At 60.3% G+C, this 14,538-nt stretch overlaps 1 protein-coding gene across 2 annotated transcripts in view; it reads left to right on the top strand.

Moving 5' to 3' along the window:
• Positions 1 to 14,538, top strand: part of BIN3 (bridging integrator 3) — a 61,250-nt gene that overhangs the window by 44,769 nt on the left and 1,943 nt on the right. For both annotated transcript variants that reach the window (XM_054175233.1, XM_054175232.1), the window contains 2 exons: positions 4,227 to 4,368; positions 8,037 to 8,171. In XM_054175233.1, the coding sequence (XP_054031208.1) occupies positions 4,227 to 4,368; positions 8,037 to 8,171 (277 nt within the window). The remainder of the gene's footprint in view (positions 1 to 4,226; positions 4,369 to 8,036; positions 8,172 to 14,538) is intronic.

Genomic DNA, 14,538 nt, shown 5'->3' with positions numbered 1-14,538 from the left:
GGACAGAGGAGAATCATAGATGGAATTGTCAGGCTTGGAAGGGACCTCAAGGCTCAGGCAGTTCCAGCCCCCCTGCCATGGGCAGGGACACCTCACCCTAGGGCAGGTTGGTCCTTCAAGGAAAGCAGTTTTCAGCTGTCCAGCAGAGGCAGCCCTGTCAACCAGGACTCCTGGTGCCACTTCCATCCCTGGTGCCTGTGTCTCTCTCCAAGCCCATCCTTTAATCCCAGCAAGCTGCAGGCCTGGCTGGCCTGGAGGCAAGGTGGCAACTTGATTGGGAATTCAGAGAGCCATGGGCAGTGGGGTGGTTTTTTGCCCTGCACCAAAGGTCAGGGAGTTGGTTGGACTTTGATATCAGAGTTAGGGAATGGTTGGGCTTGATGCTCTTGAAGGTCTTTTTCCAGCCACAGTGGTGCTGTGATTCAGCTCCTTTGCACTGCTGCCACTAAAAAGGGGGAGCTGGGGGAAGCCACAGGATAATGAATCAGAGATGGAGAGGGCAGGAGGAAGACAGACTGCTCAGGAGCCTTGCTGCTCCCACTCCTGGAGCATCCCCACACTGAGCTCCCCACAGCTGCCCACCAGAGGAGGCCATGGAGATGATCAGGGGATGGAGACCCTCCTCTGTGAGGAGAGGCTGGGAGAGTTGGGGTTCAGCCTGGGGAGGAGAAGGCTCCAGGGAGACCTCCTTGCTGCATTTCAATGTCAGGAGGGGACCTCCAGGAAAGGGACTGCTGAGAAGGGCTTGGAGTGACAGGATGAGAGGCAAGGGCTTGAAACTGGAGCAGGGGAGATTCAGGTTGGACACCAGGAGGAAGTTCTGCACAGTGAGGCTGGTGAGACACTGGCACAGGCTGCCCAAAGAGGTGGTGGAGATCCCATCCCTGGAGACATTCAAGGTCAGGTTGTTTGGAGCTCTGAGCAGCCTGCTCTAGTTGGAGGTGTCCCTGCTGGCAAGATTGGACAAGATGCCCTTGGAAGGTCCCTTCCAACCTGATGCATTCTAGATCTGATCAGAGATCATAGATGCATTCTGGATCTGATTATCTGATCACAGAGTCACAGAACTGTCAGGCTTGGAAGGGACCTCAAGGCTCAGGCAGTTCCAGCCCCCCTGCCATGGGCAGGGACACCTCACCCTAGGGCAGGTTGGTCCTTCAAGGAAAGCAGTTTTCAGCTGTCCAGCAGAGGCAGCCCTGTCAACCAGGCTGCTTAAGGAAGGCATCCAGGACTCCTGGTGCCACTTTCATCCCTGGTGCCTGTGTCTCTCTCCAAGCCCATCCTTTAATCCCAGCAAGCTGCAGGCCTGGCTGGCCTGGAGACGAGGTGGCGACCTGGTTGGGAATTCAGAGAGCTGCCTCGTTCAGCCTGGGTCTCATTCCCAGGGCTAAGCCTCTCCTCCTCAGAGAACTTCACCAGGATGTCCTCTGTATCTCTTCTCCTCCTCACCAAGCCCCTGGGACAGACAGGAGTTGGTGGTTTCTCCTGGTTATCCCCTGGCTGTCTCCCCTCCCCTGCTCCTCCTAAGCCGCCTGTGCCCTAATCCAATCTCGGAGCCTTCCCGAAAAAGTGACAGGGGACAGCAGCTTAATTCTCAAGCTGCTTTTGTGGTGAGGGCTCTAATGCCCACTGCTGCTGCCTCACCTGCTCCCCTCTGCTCTTAGCACCCTGCCCACCAAGGCTTTGGCTCGGTTTTCCCTTGGTTCTGGGCTGAGAAAGAAAAGCCGGAGGCAGAAGGTCCTGCTGGGGGGGGCTGGGAGTGGTTGGGGCTCTCAGAGCCTCCAGCCCCTGGGTCTTGAGGGGCTGCAACACATCCAGGCAAGGGCAAGGCAGCTGGAGAAGGGGCTGGAGAACTTCTGAGAGGTGGCTGAAGCAGCTGGGCTTGTTCAGCTTGGAGAAAAGGAGGCTGAGGGGGGAGACCTTCCACAACCAACCCCCGCCCCGAAGGGAGAGGCCCTGCTGGAGCAGGGGTTTGGTGTGGGTGATCTCCAGAGGTCTCTTCCAGCCCCACCACACTGGGATCCTGAAAGGTGAAGCCCTGAGCTGCACTCCTGGTGGGTTCCATCCTCTCCATTGCCAGCTCACTCACAACTGGGCAAAACTCCTGCAGGAGCTGGGGCCACAACCTGCCCACCTTCGGCACTGGCAAGGAGCACCTGAGCTGGGGACACCTCCCAGCTTTGAGGGGGGTGGAAAACCTTTTCCCCTTCCTCCATGCAGTCTTTGCTGCCTCCCCAGCCCTCTCCTGGCATATTTTTGGACCTGCTGTCAAGGGAGGAGGTATTTGAGCAGCAGCCTGGAGCCTGGGAGGTGGTTCAGGCCAGGCTCCGAGCCCGGCAGGGGCAGGCCCAGAGGAGCTGCGGTGGCATTGCAGCAGAATGGGGAGCTGGGAGCAAAGGCTTCCATAAAAAGCCATGTCAGGAGAGCAGCATCTGAGCCAAGCATGGGCAGCTGGGGGCTGGCTGACGCTGGGCAAGCTCCCTGATGACTTTTGCAGGTTGCCTCTTGCAATGAAGTTTGGGGGCAGAGGAGAGAATAGCAGCGGCAGCAGGGGCTGAGCACGTGAGAGCAGGCCACGGGGCTGTCCCTGGGTGTCCTGGGCCAGCAGGATTGCAAGGACACATCCCTGGGGCAGCAGCTCACTGAGGGATGCTTGGACAGGAGTGTAAATTCTTGGCCATAAATGCTTCAACACAAAACATTTCCCCTACCCCCCCCCCCCCTCTGCCTTGCTGCTGGCATCAGCCCTTCTCCAGCTATCAAAGCTGAGGGACAGAAGCCCTTTGCCTCCTCAGCCAGCACCAGGCTGGCCCAGCAAGACCACAGCAGTGGAAACTGGGCTTTGATCAGGAGTGGCTGTGAACACCCCCAGGGTTGTGTCTGAACCCAAATCCCTGTGGCTGCTGACCTCTGGTCTCCCTGCCCACAGCCTGGGGAGGGGTTGGACCTGGGTGATCTTCCAGGTCCCTTCAAACCCAAACCATTCTGGGGTCTGATGACCTGAACTCGATGGTAGTCATCAGGTGAGGTTCTTTTGGCTGATGTCCTCCCCCCCAGCCCCCAGCCTGGCTTCCAGGTGGGGGTTGTCAATGCAAAGAGCTCACACAGTTGTTTGCTTCCCTCTCAGAAGCAAAAGTCAGCACCAGGATCTTCAGATGCCTTTTTCCCAACCAATTCCTCCCCTCAGACCCCAGAATGCCCCTGAAATTTGTGGAGAGGGAGGAGACTGCCCAGGGGGTGCCCAGGTGGGCAGGAAGGGCACCAGCAGCAATGGTGTGGGCAGCAGGAGCAGGGCAGGGACGGTGCTCCTGGGCTGGCCACTGGGGAGGCCACAGCTTGAGTCCTGGGATCAGTTTGGAGCTCCTCACTCCAAGAAGGACACTGAGGAGCTGGAGCAGGGCCAGAGAAGGGCAACCAAGCTGGGGAAGGGTCTGGAGAGCAGGGCTGGGGAGGAGCAGCTGAGGGAGCTGGGGAGAAGGAGGCTGAGGGGAGACCTTCTGGCTCCCTACAGCTCCCTGCAAGGAGGCTGGAGCCAGCTGGGGGTTGGACTCTTCTGCCAAGGAACAAGGGACAGGACAAGAGGAAATGGCTTCAGCTTGCCCCAGGGCAGGTTTAGGTTGGAGATGAGGAACAATTTCTTTGGTGCAGGAGTGGTCAGGGACTGGCAGAGGCTGCCCAGGGAGGTGTTGCAGTCCCCAGCCCTGAAGGTGTTCAGGGAACCTGTGGCCATGGCAGCTGGGGCCAGGGTTTGGTGGCCATGGTGGGGTTGGGCTGCTGGTTGGGTTGGAAGAGGAAGCTGAGGGAGACCTCCTTGCTCTCTGCAGCTCCCTGCAAGGAGCCTGGAGCCAGGTGGGGGTTGGGTTCTTCTGCCAAGGAACAAGGGACAGGACAAGAGGAAATGGCCTCAAGTTGCCCTGGGTGGGGGCTCAGGTTGGGCATGTGGAACAATTTCTTCCCCTTGAGGGTTGTCAGTGCCTGGCCCAGGCTGCCCAGGGCAGTGGTGGAGTCCCCAGCCCTGGGGGGGTTCAGAGCTGTGGTGCTGAGGCCAGGGGTTGGCGGTGCCCTGGCGGCACCTTGGCGGTGCCCTGGCGGCGCCCTGGCGGCACCTCGGCGGCGCCCTGGCAGCGCTGGGTCGCTCCTTGGTCTCGGAGGCCTTGCCCAACCTCGCTGCTTCCAGGCTCAGGCTGAGAGCTGCCCCCCAGAGGTCCCTGCCCACCTTCCCCCAGGTTCAGCAGCGTGTTCCCCAGCCTGAACATGGCTGTGAAGAGAAGGGAGCAGACCCTGCAGGACTACAAGCGCCTGCAGGCCAAGGTGGAGAAGTACGAGGAGAAGGAGAGGACCGGCCCCGTCCTGGCCAAGCTGCACCAGGTACTGAGCTGCTCCTGCACCCAAATCCCAACCTGGGGGAGCCCCAGGGCTGTGTCCCAGGGCTCTGCAGCCCTTCTGGTGTCTGAGAGCCATGCCAAGCCCCCCCCCCCAGGAAACAGAAGATTTTGGAGGGCTGCCTTCTGTGGGTGGCAAATTCAAGGGGAGGTAAGGAAGGAATTCCCACCCCCCCCACCCCGAGGGTGCTGAGACCTTGTCCCAGGCTGCCCAGAGGGGTGGGAGATGCCCAATCCCCCAGGCACCATTGCAGCTCAGGTTGACTGGGGCTGTGGGCAGCCTGTTCCAGCTGGGGGTGCCCCTGCTGACTGCAGGGGGGGGTGGGCTGGATGACCTCTGCAGGTCCCTTCCCACCCAAGCCAAAGCACTGCAGGGGCCCACCAGCACCTGCCAGGTAGGACACTTGCCAGCAGCCACTGGGCACCAGAGGCCTCAGCCAGGGGGGAAGAGCCAATTTTCTGGGACAGAATGGGATCAAAGTGGTGGAAGCTGGGGGTGGGGGGGAGGGGAGAGTTTCCCTGGGCTTCCACATCCCAGGCAGCAGCTGGGTGGGAACTGGGAAAGATCAGAGCATTCTGAGGCCTGGGTTTTGCCACCTGTTAGGGGAAAATTCCTCTTGGAAAAACACACAGGGAGCCCTGCTGCCAGCTCCTTTGCTCCCTCTCCCTAAACTGCAGCTGAATCCTCATTCTGCCTTGATTTTTCTTCCTCCTCTCTTGGTGCCATCTCCAGCAGCCTTTCCCAGCCCCCTGCCTCCCCCTACCCCCCGAATCTGTGGCTGCTCTTTGATCCTGGAAGGAGCACTTGACTCCTGTGAGGCTCACAAGGAGATGGATTTGCCCAGGAGAAGGTTGTGGGGTGGGTTTTTTTTTTTTTGTGGTGGGGGAAAGGTCCTCTCAGCCCTGACAAAAGAGATTTAAGAGTAAGCAGATTTACTGTGCTCAGCCTCACTGCCTGAAGCTGGGGCTGGAGAGCTCCTCCATTCTTTTGTCCTGGTGATTAAGCAGCTTTTAGTGATTCCATAGTTGTGGGGGTTTTATTCCCTCTTAATGAACTTCTGCCTGAGCTCATTCTTCTACCACCCCCTCCCCTCCTCCTTCCAACAACCCCAGGCCGTGGGGCAGAGTGGTTGGGAGCTGCCCAGGGGCTGCCCAGGTGGGCAGGAAGGGGACCAGCAGCCTGGCCTGGAGCAGCAGTGGTGTGGGCAGCAGGAGCAGGGCAGGGATGGTGCCCCCGGGCTGGGCACTGCTGAGGCCACAGCTTGAGTGCTGGGCTCAGGGTTGGGCTCCTCACCCCAAGAAGGACATTGAGGGCTGGAGCAGGGCCAGAGAAGGGCAAGGAAGGTGGGGAAGGGTCTGGAGAACAGGGCTGGGGAGGAGCAGCTGAGGGAGCTGGGGAGAAGGAGGCTGAGGGGAGACCTTCTGGCTCCCTACAGCTCCCTGCAAGGAGCCTGGAGCCAGCTGGGGGTTGGACTCTTCTGCCCAGGAACAAGGGACAGGACAAGAGGAAATGGCTTCAGCTTGCACCAGGGCAGGTTTAGGTTGGAGATGAGGAACAATTTCTTTGCTGCAGGAGTGGTCAGGGACTGGCAGAGGCTGCCCAGGGAGGTGGTGCAGTCCCCAGCCCTGAAGGTGTTCAGGGAACCTGTGGCCATGGCAGCTGGGGCCAAGGTTTGGTGGCCATGGTTGGGTTGGATGATCTCAGAGAGCTTTGCCAAGCCCAACCAATTCTCTGGCTCTAAAAAGGTCTCAGCTAACCACTGCCTGAGCTTAAACACCTGCAGGAGCCTTAAGCCATCCTGAGCAGCCTAAAGGTCCCCAGGGAATGGAATCATCCCAGCCAGATATTTAGAACCACAGAGCTGTCAGGGCTGGAAGGGAGCTCAAGGCTCAGCCAGCCCCAACCCCCCTGCCATGGCCAGGGACACCTCACACCACAGCAGGTTGCTCACAGCCACATCCAGCCTGGCTCTACCACCTCCCTGGGCAACCTGTGCCAGGCTCTCACCACCCTCCTGGGGAACAACTTCCTCCTCACAGCCAATCTGCATCTCCCCACTTCTAGTTTTGCTCCATGCCCCCCAGCCCTGTCCCTGCCTGACAGCCTCTTGAGCCTGCAGATTGGCATCGTAGGGAGGTGGTGGAGGCTCCATCCCTGGGGACACTCAAGGTCAGGCTTGATGGGACTCTGAGCAGCCTGCTCTAGCTGGGGATGTGCCTGCTGCCTGCAGGGGGGTTGGACTGGCTGAGCTTTCAAGGTCCCTTCCATCCCAGTGTGTTCTGTGCTTCATCTTCAAGCTCCCTTCCCACCCCAACCATCCCAGGATTCTCTTCCCTTGCCCAGCTCTTTGCTCCAAGCCTTCTCCTCTTTGCTGCCTCCACCTCAGCCTTTCCAGCACTCCTCCTTTGGTGGCACATTAATTGCTTTGCCCCCCTCGGCCCCACCTCAGCCTGCTGGGCCCTTCAGGCTCTGCCAGCCTGCAGCTCTGTCCCTGCCAGCCCCGCGGCTGGCCCCGGCAGCGGTGCCGGCGCCGGGGCAGGGCAGGGCAGGGCTGGCTCCCTGCCCCCATCCCGTTGGAATGGCTCTGGGATTAAGTGGCAGACTTGAACTGGTCTAATGTTTCACAGCCCACCCCCTCCTGCCCTTTTCCACACCATCTCAGAGACATTTCCCTTTCTCCCCACGCTGCTGCTTTAAAGGAGCCCCTCGGGAGGCTCCCAGCTGAAGGTCAGGGGCAGCGGAGCTGGGGGAGGCAGGAGCCTCTGGGAATGCTCTTGGGAATGGCAGGGAGAGGGGACACAGGCACTGCCTGGGGGGTGTCCTCCAGCCCAGGTGAGCTTTGGGGGTGGGTTCTGTCCATCTGCTTCTGAAGGAAAGAAGATCTCTTGTGGCGGCCTCTCTGGGTGTCCTTCCAGGGTCAGAGCTTGGGTTCCACCAGGCTGCACTGGATGGGCCAGGGGGGTCCCACCTGGCTCTCTTAGCTGATCACTTGGTCCCACCAGGCTCCATTGAGGTCACTTGGGACCCACCAGGCTCCACTGAGGTCACTTGGGACCCACCAATCTCCACTGAATGGTCACTTGGGTCCCACCAGTCTCCACTGAATGGTCACTTGAGACCCACCAGGCTCCACTGAGGTCACTTGGGACCCACCAATCTCCACTGGATGGTCTCTTGGTGCCACCAGGCTCCACTGAATGGTCACTTGGGTCCCACCAGGCTCCATTGAGGTCACTTAGGACCCACCAGTCTCCACTGGATGGTCTCTTGGTGCCACCAGGCTCCACTGAATGGTCACTTGGGACCCACCAGGCTCCATTGAGGTCACTTGGGTCCCACCAGGCTCCACTGAATGGTCACTTGGGTCCCACCAGGCTCCATTGAGGTCACTTAGGACTCACCAGGCTCCACTGGATGGTCTCTTGGTGCCACCAATCTCCACTGGATGGTCTCTTGGTGCCACCAATCTCCACTGGATGGTCTCTTGGTGCCACCAGGCTCCACTGGATGGTCTCTTGTGTCCCCCCAGCCTCCCTCAGGCAGCTGCTGGCTGTCCTCACGCCGAAGGCAGAGCTGGGCTGGCCCCTGTGCAGGTCTGCCCAAGGGCAGGGCACTGCCCCAGGGGTCTTCACTCTCCACACTCTGCTCCCCAGGCCCGTGAGGAGCTGAGGCCAGTGAAGGAGGACTTTGAGGCCAAGAACAAGCAGCTGCTGGAGGAGATGCCCAAGTTCTACAGCAGCCGCATCGACTACTTCCAGCCCAGCTTCGAGGCCCTGGTGCGGGCACAGGTGAGCTGCCAGGGGGCCTTTGGGGGCCAGCTGAAGTCCTGCCTGGCTGGGAATTGCTCCTCAGGCAGGGCAGCTCCATGAGCTGAGGCTTCCACACGGGGCTGTCCCCCACACAGCCCTGCCCCAGCCCTCCAGCAGCGGGGAGAGGAGCTGGGAAGCCGTGGTGAGGACACAGCGGGCAGCCTGGAGGGGCAGCAGGGCAGGCTGGCATCTGCTGGTGCTCGTGGTGAAGCCCTGCTGGCCAGGAGGGGCAGCTGGAGCTGGGCTTCTGCTGGTTTCTGTGGGTCTGCCTGGCATCAGGGACGCTCCTGGGGACAGCCAGGGTGTCCTGTCCCATGCCTTAGCCGCTGGCCGTTGGTGGCTTTAGCCCCCTCGGGATGTCGGTGGTGGTCCTGAGCTCAAGGCTGGGTCTCCCTGGAGGTGCTGAGCTGCTCTTCAAGCTCTCTGCTGGCTCTTGAGAGCTGCCAGAGATGGGGGAGGAGGCTGCTGGGTGATCTCCACACCAAGGAGCTGCAGGCAGGGGTGGCCTAAATAAACTCCAGCCCGCTTCAGCTTCAGCTTCCAGCCTCCTGCTGCTCCTCCTCCGGCTCCCTTCCCCTCTGCTCCTTGCCTGTGAGGCTGGAGGGGAACCTGCCGAGGGCTCCAACCCAGCTTTGAGCTCCTGGCATCTCTGCCCTGGGTGGTGCAGTGCCAGGAGGTGGCTGACCCCACGCCCTGGCACCCTCCTAGCAGGGGCATCTTTGGGGGTGGCAGGGAAGCTGCTGTGGTGCCACAGGTGGGGAGGTGGCAAAGGGCACAGTGCCTCCTCCCCTGGGCTGTTGGGGTGAGGAGGTGGGGGGCTGCTGGGGGGGTGTGGGGACGTGCCCCCCTCTGCAGAGCTGCCAGCGAGTTGCCTGCAGGCTGATTCACCTAGCAGATGGTGCTGGGGGCTGCCGCTGGGGGCTGGGGGCTGCTGTTCCCTTAGCAATCAGAGCGTGGGGCCCCCAGGCCCAGCCCTCACAGACACCCTGGAGCCACCACAAAGACTCCCTGGCCCTCCCAACCCCCACCCCCACCCCCTCCAGCCACTCCTCTGCTGTGGGTGGCTTGTTTGGGATGAGACCTTGGAAGCTGTCTCCCCCCCGGCCTGCCTGGAGCTGCTGGCAGGTGCCACCGGAGGGAGGCTTTGCCCCCACTCTGTCCTTGGCCACCCTGGCCCTCAGGCTGGCTGCTGGCTGCCAGCTGGCTCCTGGCACAGCTCTGGGGGCAGAGATGGCCTTGGGGTGCTGGGAGATGGGAGCTTGCCTGGGGGTGCCTTCCTCTGGGGGTGCCCTCTGGGTGCCCTCTTCTCTGGGTACCTTCTGTGGGCACCTTCAGTGGGTGCCCACTTCTCTGGGTACCTTCTCTGGGTACCTTCCTGTGGATGCCCTCTTCTCTCTGGGTACCTTCAGTGGGTGCCCTCTTCTCTGGGTGTCTCCAGGAGCACAGGGGCTCCTCAGGGAGAGGGGCAGATGGGGCTGTGGCAGCTGGGGTTGGCTCTGCCCTCAGTCATGGGCACAGGTGGCTGGGGGGTGGGTGGGCATGCCTCTGGGCTTGCTCAGCCCCAGGTCCCCAACCCCCCACTTCAAACCAGCTCCAGCCAGACCAGTCCCTTCCCATGCCTTGGACCCACCAAGACCTCTTTCTCCCCCCTAATCCCTTCCCATGCCCTGGACCCACCAAGACCTCTTTCTCCCTCCCAGCCCCTTCCCATGGCTTGGACCCCCCAAGACCTCTCTCTGCCTCCCAGCCCCTTCCCACCAGGTGCTTGGCTTCCCATGGCCCAGCTGGGTGGCTCTGGGTGCTGTGACCACCTCCTGAGCTCCGGGGGGGGGAACACTGCAGCATCCAACACCAAATTCTTCTCCCCACCCACGGCCCCCAGGGCCATGCCAGCAGAGGCTGGGGGAGGGGGAGGCAGGGAGGGGGAACGACTTTGAAGTGGCCACATGAAGATGAAAGGGGTGGGATGGGGAAGGGGAGATTTGGAGCCCCCAGTGCCTGCCTGCCACCTTGATCTTCCACTCAGAACCCTCCTGATCTCTTTTCTTTCCCACTCAGGACCCTCCTGATTTCCTTTTGCCACTTAAAAACCTCTTTCTTACTTGTTTTGCACCCTCCTAACTTTTTTCTTTCCCACTTAGAACCTTCCTGATTTTATTCTTTCCCCTTTAAAAACCTCTTCCCTTCTTTTTTCCTCCCTTTAAAAACCTCTTCCCTTCCTTTTCCCCCTTTAAAAACCTCTTCCCTTCTTTCCCCCCCTTTAAAAACCTCTTCCCTTCTTTTTCCTCCCTTTAAAAACCTCTTCCCTTCTTTTCCCCCCCTTTAAAAACCTCTTCCCTTCTTTTTTCCTCCCTTTAAAAACCTCTTCCCTTCCTTTTCCCCCTTTAAAAACCTCTTCCCTTCTTTCCCCCCCTTTAAAAACCTCTTCCCTTCTTTTTCCTCCCTTTAAAAACCTCTTCCCTTCTTTCCCCCCACCTTTAAAAACCTCTTCCCTTCTTTCCCCACCTTTAAAAACCTCTTCCCTTCTTTTTCCTCCCTTTAAAAACCTCTTCCCTTCTTTCCCCCCCCCTTTAAAAACCTCTTCCCTTCCTTTTCCCCCCTTAAAAACCTCTTCCCTTCCTTTTCCCCCCTTAAAAACCTCTTCCCTTCTTTTTCCCCACTTCAAAAACCTCTCCCTGTGTTTTCTTTTTCCACCTAGCACCTTCCTGACTTCATTTCCCCCCACTTCCAGCCCTCCTGATCTTGCTTTTTCCCTACTTAAGAGGACCTCTTCCTTTCCTTCCTTATTTCCCCACTTGGAACCCTCTCTGATTTGTTTCCTTTCCCACTTCAAAGCTCTTCTTCAGTTGTTCCTTTGCCACTTAGAATCCTTCTGGTTTGACTTTCTTTTCCCCCTCCTTAGACCTCTCCTGATTTGATTTCCTTCCCCCCCCCCTCCACTTCCAACCCTCCTCCTCCTTCACTTGTCCACTTCCCAACCTCTCCTCAGTTTATTTTGCCCCCCACTTAAAAACCTCTTCATTATTTTGCCCCCACTTAGAACCCTCCTGGATCTTTTTGTCTCCCACTCCCAAACCTCCTGAGCTTCTTTTCCCTGCTCCCAAACCTCCTGACCCAGTCCCAAACCTCCTGAGCTTATTTTTCCCCACCTAAAAAACCTCTCTGTTATTTTTTCCCCCACTTAGAACCCTCCTGAGTTTTTCTTTCCCACTTAGAACCCTCCTGGATCTTTATATCTCCACTCCCAAACCTCCTGAGCTTCTTTTCCCCACTCCCAAACTTCCTGAGCTTCTTTTCCCCACTCCCAAACCTCCTGAGCTTATTTTTCCCCACCTAAAAAAACCTCTCTATTATTTTTTCCCCCACTTCAGAACCTTCCTGAGTTTTTCTTTCCCACTTAGAGCCCTCCTGAGTTTTTCTTTCCCACTTAGAACCCTCCTGGATCTTTTTATCTCCACTCCCAAACCTCCTGAGCTTCTTTTCCCCACTCCCAAACCTCCTGACCTTATTTTTCCCCACCCAAAAACCCTCTCTATTATTTTTTCCCCCACTTCAGAACCCTCCTGAGTTTTTCTTTCCCACTTAGAACCCTCCTGGATCTTTTTATCTCTACTTCCAAACTTCCTGAGCTTCTTTTCCCCACTCCCAAACTTCCTGAGCTTCTTTTCCCCACTCCCAAACCTCCTGAGCTTATTTTTCCCCACCTAAAAAAACCCTCTTCATTATTTTTTCCCCCACTTCAGACCCCTCCTGAGTTTTTCTTTCCCCCTCAGAACCTTCCTGATTTCCCCTCCCCACTTCCACCCTGATTTGTACTGCAGCTGGGGGGCCATGGGGAGAGGGGGTGGGGGGGTAGAAAAGAGGACTTTAGGGCAGCAAGGAGTGAGGTGAGACCCCCACCCCCACTCCCCCCCTTCAAAGGGGTTTGTTGTTCTGTGCAGGGCTTGCCAGCCCACCCCCCCAGCAGAAAATGAGGGGAACAGGGTGTCCCACACCAGAATTAGTTCAGGACAGGTGGACCTGGGGCCCTTGGCTCCCTCTCAAAGGCAACTTGGGAGCTGGGATTGGATGGGATGGGGCTGGGAAAGGGGGGGGGGAGAGGAATGGAGCATATGGTATCCATAGCTGGAAAAGTACTGGCTGCTGGCAGGGGGGATCTGGTGCCATAGGGTGGGGGGGTGGGGGTGGGGGGGTTGTCTCCCCTCGTTGCTGGAGGTGTCCCCTCCCCACCTGCCCCCCACCCCAGAGGTTATCTGTTTCACCCCTGCTTCATTCAGCAGGAGAGCAAAGGCTGTGGGCAGCTGCTGCCTGGAGCTGGCTGCCTGCTGGTTAGGCACTGGGGTTGTAAGGGGGGAGAGGAGCAGCCCCCCCTGTCCCATCCCCCCCCAATCCCTCCCCCAGGGAGACCTCCAGTGTGTGCTGGCAGCTCCCTGGGGGAGGGCTGGATGGGGGCAGCACAACTGCAGGGGGAACAAAGACCTCAACCTTGGCTCTGCTGTGCCAGGGCAGGGGCTGGGGAGGGGGCTGGGGGGGTCCAGGAGCAGTGCTGGGGTTGGGGGGGTCCAGGAGCAGTGCTGGGGTTGGGGGGGCTGGGAGCACTGTTGGGGTTTGGGGGGGGGGCACAGCATCCCCAGCTGCCCCCAGCTCTGCCCTGCCAGGCAGATTGGTTTCCCTGTGCCAGGGCTGGGGTTGGCAGCCTGGCTTGGGCCATGTGTGCCTGAACCAAGCCCAGCTGAGCACCCCCTGCTCCCCCTCCCCCAGCACCACCCAGGCTGTGGGGCCAAGGGGCATGGGGAGGGAGGGGGGTTGGGGGCACCTGCAGAGCCCTGGCCCCCAGCTGTATGGCCTTGCAGCTGGGGGATGCCAGCTCAGCTGTGCCAGGGGTGCCCACCAGCTCTGCTGTGCCCAGGGGTGCCCACCAGCTCAGCTGTGCCAGGGGTGCCCACCAGCTCAGCTGTGCCAGGGGTGCCCACCAGCTCTGCTGTGCCCAGGGGTGCCCACCACCTCAGCTGTGCCAACTGTGCCCACCAGCTCTGCTGTGCCCAGGGGTGCCCACCAGCTCAGCTGTGCCAGGGGTGCCCACCAGCTCTGCTGTGCCCAGGGGTGCCCACCAGCTCTGCTGTGCCCAGGAGTGCCCACCAGCTCTGCTGTGCCAGGGGTGCCTACCAGCTCAGCTGTGCCAACTGTGCCCACCAGCTCTGCTGTGCCCAGGGGTGCCCACCAGCTCAGCTGTGCCAGGGGTGCCCACCAGCTCTGCTGTGCCAGGGGTGCCCACCAGCTCAGCTGTGCCAACTGTGCCCACCAGCTCTGCTGTGCCCAGGGGTGCCCACCAGCTCTGCTGTGCCAGGGGTGCCCACCAGCTCAGCTGTGCCAGGGGTGCCCACCAGCTCAGCTGTGCCCAGGGGTGCCCACCAGCTCAGCTCTGCCAGGGGTGCCCACCAGCTCTGCTGTGCCAGGGGTGCCCACCAGCTCAGCTGTGCCAACTGTGCCCACCAGCTCTACTGTGCCCAGGGGTGCCCACCAGCTCAGCTGTGCCAACTGTGCCCACCAGCTCTGCTGTGCCCAGGGGTGCCCACCAGCTCTGCTGTGCCAGGGGTGCCCACCAGCTCTGCTGTGCCCAGGGGTGCCCACCAGCTCTGCTGTGCCAGGGGTGCCCACCAGCTCAGCTGTGCCAACTGTGCCCACCAGCTCTGCTGTGCCCAGGGGTGCCCACCAGCTCAGCTGTGCCAGGGGTGCCCACCAGCTCAGCTGTGCCCAGGGGTGCCCACCAGCTCAGCTCTGCCAGGGGTGCCCACCAGCTCTGCTGTGCCAGGGGTGCCCACCAGCTCTGCTGTGCCAGGGGTGCCCAGCAGCTCAGGGCATCATTGCTCACTGGTGGGGAGCAGGGACTGTAGCCTGCTGGGGGGGATTGGGGGGGGGGGGTGGGGGTTAGGGGGTGACCTGACTGTGGGGTTTGGGTGGAGGGGGCTGCAGTGTGGGGGAGGAAGGGGGGGGGGAGTTGATGCCCACAGGTTCATTAGTCACTGTGTTAATGAGCAGTGATGCTGAATCACCCCCACCCCCTGCCTGGGGGAGCCCCAGAGCAGCCCCCATGGCAGCTCACCCCCCAGGAGAGGGCTGGGGGGGGGGGGGAAGGGATGCAGGAGGCTGGCAGAGGGGGGGGTGGGGAGGGGTCCCCAGCAGCTCCCCTTTGGCCCTGCCCAAGTTAAGCAGGGCTGGGAGGCAGCTCGGGAGGGGGCTCTGTCTCCATGGAGACCCTGAGAGTGTCTGCAGGGAGAGGCTGGGGCTGACCCCCCCCCCGGGTCCCCCCTGTGAAACCCTCCCAGCCTGGAGGGCTTGGAAGGGA

Source organism: Dryobates pubescens, chromosome 31 (genome assembly GCF_014839835.1).
Source record: "Dryobates pubescens isolate bDryPub1 chromosome 31, bDryPub1.pri, whole genome shotgun sequence".
NCBI lineage: Eukaryota > Metazoa > Chordata > Aves > Piciformes > Picidae > Dryobates > Dryobates pubescens.
The sequence above is the reverse complement of the archived record's forward strand: the minus strand, read 5'-3'. Positions and strand labels throughout refer to the sequence as shown.